The following is a 6,000-nucleotide window of genomic DNA, read 5'->3' on the forward strand; positions in this document are numbered from 1 at the left end:
TTACTAAAATACATACTGGAAGGTACCGATTAAGTTTCATTGCATCAAATACCTTTACTATAAATCCTGGCTCACAACTCACAATTTAAGGCCATTGCAAAATGCTTTTGAACTTCATCATAGATTTTACAAGAATAAAAGTGTAATATTGAAACAAAGTAACACTGTAAGCTTCATGACTAATAGTCTCATTTTTAACACTCTTTAAATATCATCTCGTTAACAATTATGAATATTATATGATTTTTCTCAGTGATTTGTGGCACAGATACAAATTAATATATGCCCCATAACAGTTTTTAAATAAGAAACTTCTGCCTACAGATTTAATTTTCTTATTGGCATATACCCTTTCTTTCTATATAAATCTTGCCATTTTTCCAGTCCAATGTTCCTTGTTTTTACAGTTGTAGGAATACTAAAAATGTTGACTATAGAACTCGATACTATGTTTGAAAAAGCCTTCATACCTGTAACTGTGCATAAATCTAATTAACTGAATTCTCCTCCTCTTGACACTCTGAACACAGCCGCTGCTAATGTTAGAAATATTTAGCACAAAACTACAACTACCTACAACAAACTTTACAATAAAAATGTTAAATTTTCGCTGTTCGATTAAAATACCCTATCTTATGTTTTCTTTTCCTCCAAATAATCTTCTTGTCAAGTAAGGACCAATCTTATTTGATATATTTCTGGTCACTTGAACTTGTGCTTTCATGGACACTATAAGAGTGCACTGTTTTACAGAACCACGAACATTGATTCCAAGTATCTTCTTCCTCCACACGTAATAAAAACATCCTCTTTAAATGGCCACATCATACACTTATTTTTGACCATTCCCAATTACAATCACGATTTTTACAAATCGCCTTTAGGAAAGTTAAAAATAAACAGTTTTGAATCATCTGTAAACACGATTATGTTGTATAAACTTACACATGAAAACTAATCATTATTCCCGGCGTATTAGCTTTCTAGAATGACTATGAATATACAACAGGCCTTTTTGAATTAGTGTTTAGAATAATTGAGATAATAATAAATTTTAACTAGATAACAACACAAACGAAAAAAAAAACAAAACAAACAGATGTCAATTAAAGAGGGGAAGTGACAGCGAGACCTGGAAGATGTCTGCCATCTTGCCGTCGACAAAAATTTGGATGCGCACTCGTCGAAGCTCATTCTCCCACTTCCATATCTCTGACGTAAATCCTCTCATTGCTCTTATGGGGAGGCCGTCGTATATTTTATTTAAACGTATTTGCTTCCAGCCCTTTCTACTCTAGTATATGGTTAGGTGTGGAACCAAGAAACTGAAAGAAGAAGTGTAAAGTGTATTTTGTCAAAGAGGTTAAAGTTTAAAGTCCGTAAACAAATTTATTAAACAAAATAATTTGTAAACTTATAACAAGAAATAAGGCAAAGAAATAAATACCTGTTTCTTGTGTCTGTTAAATAGTGGCATACGTTTTTATCACTGTAGTTAAATAGAATTTTAATGCAGTAGCATTTCTCCATAGCCAATAGAGATGTCTCAACGAAGCAGAGTGATAAACCTATATAAAACAGTAAGTTCATTAAAAATATAATTTTCAATTTAAAGGTAATATGCTTTGTTTGTTATAGCTTTTACATTTAGGAAAAGATTGGCCTGCCGGACATGATTATTTTAGAGGTAAACTTCATAATGCCTTTTTTAAAAATAGGAATGAAACTAATCCAGAAAAAATTGAACAAATGATTAAACATGCTGATTATATAGTTAAGGAACTTGAAGCTTTATATATGTTAAAAAAATACCGTACAATGAAAAGAAGATATTATAATGATTAGTACAATTAGTGTAAGTAGTTAAATTTTTAAGTGTTTTAACAGAAAATGAGCACAATATTTACTCTTTAATACTTAACTGAAAAGCTAGTCCCTTTAACGATATAGCTCAGATTTTATTGATTGTTAAAATATATTATATATATTTGTTATAAATATTTGTTTTATTAATAATAATATTGCTAAGAAAAACTGCAGCGGTGATCAACAGGAAAGGTGATATGGTTTATTTTTCTCTAATACTTTAACAAGAGCAAAGGATTGCCACATTTTATTTTAAATATTACAATAATATATTATCTTTTTATTATTCATTTTAAAATTAACATCTAAAACTAAAAAGTTAAACAACTAAGTTGATAGGTATATAATAATGCCATTTAAGTAGATTTTTAAACATATAGGTACAGCAGATATTTTTTAAGTCAATTATAATAGATACTGTAAACTGTAAGTCTCACTTTTGATAGTTCAGTACCAGTGATGGGCAAGTAGCCGGTATATGAAAATTTGGGTAAATACCATATATCGGGTATATATCCAAGTATACTTACTGTTTTAATTTAAGGTATGCCTACAAATTTTAATAACAATTTGTTGTTGATATTTTTGTTCTCAAGCTACTCGACAACAAAACCATAAAATCACCAAAGAAACAACCTCGGAAACAACGGAGAACGAAATGTTAAAAAACCATAAGTCAGAGAGTTCACAATAGGCAATGAATTTTATCACAAAAACTGATAGCCTAGTAGCGATGGTTGTGATGCAATTTAGGTAAATACCATAATTTTATAAGGGGGTCCCTCGAAGCCAGCTTAATAAATACCTGGTATAATACCGGGAATATAAAATACTGACTAGAACATCACATATATATCTATAATACTCAAAGGATATATACCCCACTCCAAATTTTATTACCTCCACGTTGGGTACATATACCCACCACCCATCACTGTTTAAAACTGTGAGAGAAATTTCTATAAGTAAATTGGTAAAGTTGAAACAAAATTAGGTATAATATTTTAGTTTTTAAGTTAAAAAGATTCTAAACTAAAGACCTAGACAACATGTTTCTACTTAGTACTATGCAGATTATACAGATTAGAAGAGTTCGGAAGCATTAACAAAATTCAATTTATTTAGTTCATTTGGTTCTGATGATTAAATAAGTTACATTAAAGATTTCTGTTGTAGTTAATGTTTGTCTTTTATATCTAGATAAACTCAACTCATAATTTTCCTTAGATTTTTAGTTAAAAAAAAATTCTAGCAGTATAGAAGATCTATGTCCACTCTGATAATACTTCAAGTATCTCTATAGAGTTAATGCATATGAAGGTAAAACTATGAGTTTGTTTTATTCTAATTATAGTCTCTAATTTCCACATTCCTAACAATAGTTATTTTTGTTCCATTCTGAAAACCTTACGCTAACTTTTAACTGATATTGCATTTCTTTTAATAAAGCTTGTGGTGCGTTTTCTCTAGTCAGTTCATTTTTAAATTTCTAACAAATTATATAATTTAACAAAAAAACAGCACTACCTTTTTAAGAGTTATTAAATAAAAAGTTAAACTAAAAAAAGTGTCCAAAAATTATATTCTCTTCAAATTCAAATGATAAATCCAGATATTTTTTGATTAAATCAATCATAAGAACATAAATTACCAATTTGTTAAATATACATAAACTTATATCTACATAATAATTATATATTAGGGTATATTTTATTTTGAGTAGGCTTTTCTTCTATATACAAGAGAAAAAATATCAGTTTATGTAAATGAAGAATAATAGATATATACTGCAATTAACTAAAATATTTCACTAAGTATTTACATGATATAAAAATCTGTATCAATATCTCAAAACAGTCATATAATATACTACTATACCACCTTTATTTTATTACTATTTAAAAATACGTTTTACTGTTTAACAGAAGCTTTTGTATATACACAATTAGGTACTACTTTTTTTATCAAAACAATTTAAATATAAATTTAACAACCCTCTGTCTCGTTAGTTAAAGCTATTAAGTAGGTATAATTTTTTTTATATTTATACTCGTATTTACTGGGAATTCTAAAATTTCTTAAACAGAAACATTTAATGACGCTTGTAATAAACTGTGAATTTTCAATAATTAAAGGATTTTTTAGATAATATACTTTTCTTTTTTAAATAAGGTAAATAAGTAGATTTGTTCATAATTTTTGAGATATTGATATTTTTACACGTTCTAAAGCCTTCCACACAAGACATTTAATGTATCATAGGCAATGATTATGATACAAATAATATTTTTGTGTGTTTTATAACTTAATATTTAAGAATTTCGAACCTAACATCATCAGACTGAATAGCAAATAGTATACAGGGTGCTACAAATTCGAGATACGAGCATTGGTATCTCGGTAATCGTAATAGATACTAACATGACTAAATTGGGGCAAAGTTGCGCTTTGGGATGTTCACCAAGATTCCATCAAAAAAGTTTTAAAAATTTCAAGGATTGCTGAGTTTTTTGAAAACCCGTTTGGAAAAACGGATTTTTTTTTTAAATAAATTTTATTGTTTCCTGTCTTTACTTTTTAGAAAATTTAAAAACTAATTGCACATTCTCATAGCCACTTTATTAGGGCTATCTAATGGTATTTTTAGATTTTGAAATTAGCTGATAATTTGTGAGATACAGAGGCCAACTTAATTTTTTTGTGCAACTTTGCCCCAATTTAACCTCGAATTTGTAGCACCCTGTATAATTTCCATTTTTATATTGAATTTGAAAGATATTTTTTGACTGATGATCTTAATTTCTTATCTCGTCATTTTTGTAAATGCTAAGTGATTTTTAATTTTCTAAATTAAAGAAATATATACAGTATAGTGCAGATAGTACTTACAACAAATATATATGTATAAACTATAAAATATGCAAACTGCAAACTACTAAAATATAATTATGATATGATGATGACTTTAATAAAACTATTATTTTTGGAAATATACATACATAGAATGGAGATTTCATATTTACTTCTGCAAAAAAAAACTCAAAAGAAATATGGTTTTGTACTGTATTATACATAATTGAATATAATTTTGTATATAACCGTTTTCCTTCTAGGAAAACAGTTATATTAATTGTAAAAGGTATTCTTTCAAAAAAAAATGTGTCTTAGTTTAGTTTGGTTTAGCTTGGTTTTATAAAATTTCTTGGTTGTTAAATAACAGAGAGGATATACAGGATGCCAAAAAATAGTGTATCTAACTTCTGTGGTTGATTATATAGATAAAAACAAGACAAAAAGTTTCTATGAAACTCTCTTAAATGTTTCCCGAGGAAGTTACAGCCCTAGAAAGAATTGTGAAAATAAAAATAATATATTTTGTTTTCAAATTTCAAGAAAATTGGTAAACCGTTTTTGTTGAAACTTAGTAGGTACTCTTAAACACATTTTAAAGGCAAATCGAATGGCGACAGTTTAAAATTCCCTAACATCTCTGAAAGGGTACTTTTCATTAAGGTAGTGAGTACTACTGGTGGTACTTCTTGTATTCCTATAGATATTACTAATTTTAAATAAATGACATAAAAAGCTAGGTCTTTTTTATGTAAAATAGGTGCTCTTCGCTTAGTTAGAAACGGTGAACGGATTTCAAGATATTTACGTTTTAAGGTTACAATTACAATGCATCGATTTTAGCATTAGCAAAATGATAAAATGTAAAGAAATTAATAAATATGATAATTAATTAATCTCATGATAATTAATTAATTTCATGATAATTAATTAATTTCATGATAATTAATTAATTTCATGATTATTAATTAATTTCATGATTATTAATTAATTTCATGACAATTAATTTCATGATAATTAATTAATTTCATGATAATTAATTAATTTCATGATAATTAAATAATTTCATGATAATTAATTAATTTTATGATAATTGATTAATTTCATAATAATTAATAATCTTATGATTTTGCTAATAGTAAAATCGATGCATCCTAAATTAAAACGCAAATGTCTTGAAAATCATTCACTGTTTCGAGCTAAATGAAAAGCACTTTTTTTTACGTAAAAAAGTTCTTATATAATTTGTTGAAATTACTGTATCTGTAAGGATAAAAGAAGTAC

The 6,000-nt window shown here is 27.1% G+C and overlaps 1 protein-coding gene across 1 annotated transcript; it reads left to right on the forward strand.

Moving 5' to 3' along the window:
• Positions 1-1,241: 1,241 nt before the first annotated feature.
• Positions 1,242-1,976, forward strand: LOC115879028 (electron transfer flavoprotein regulatory factor 1). Its single transcript, XM_030895657.1, has 2 exons — positions 1,242-1,580; positions 1,639-1,976. The coding sequence occupies exons 1-2, from the start codon at positions 1,542-1,544 to the stop codon at positions 1,843-1,845; spliced, it is 246 nt and encodes an 81-aa protein (XP_030751517.1). The 5' UTR covers positions 1,242-1,541; the 3' UTR covers positions 1,846-1,976.
• The last annotated feature ends 4,024 nt before the right edge of the window (positions 1,977-6,000 follow it).

Source organism: Sitophilus oryzae, unplaced genomic scaffold (assembly GCF_002938485.1).
Source record: "Sitophilus oryzae breed Bouriz unplaced genomic scaffold, Soryzae_2.0 scaffold_1559_pilon_pilon, whole genome shotgun sequence".
Classification (NCBI taxonomy): domain Eukaryota; kingdom Metazoa; phylum Arthropoda; class Insecta; order Coleoptera; family Curculionidae; genus Sitophilus; species Sitophilus oryzae.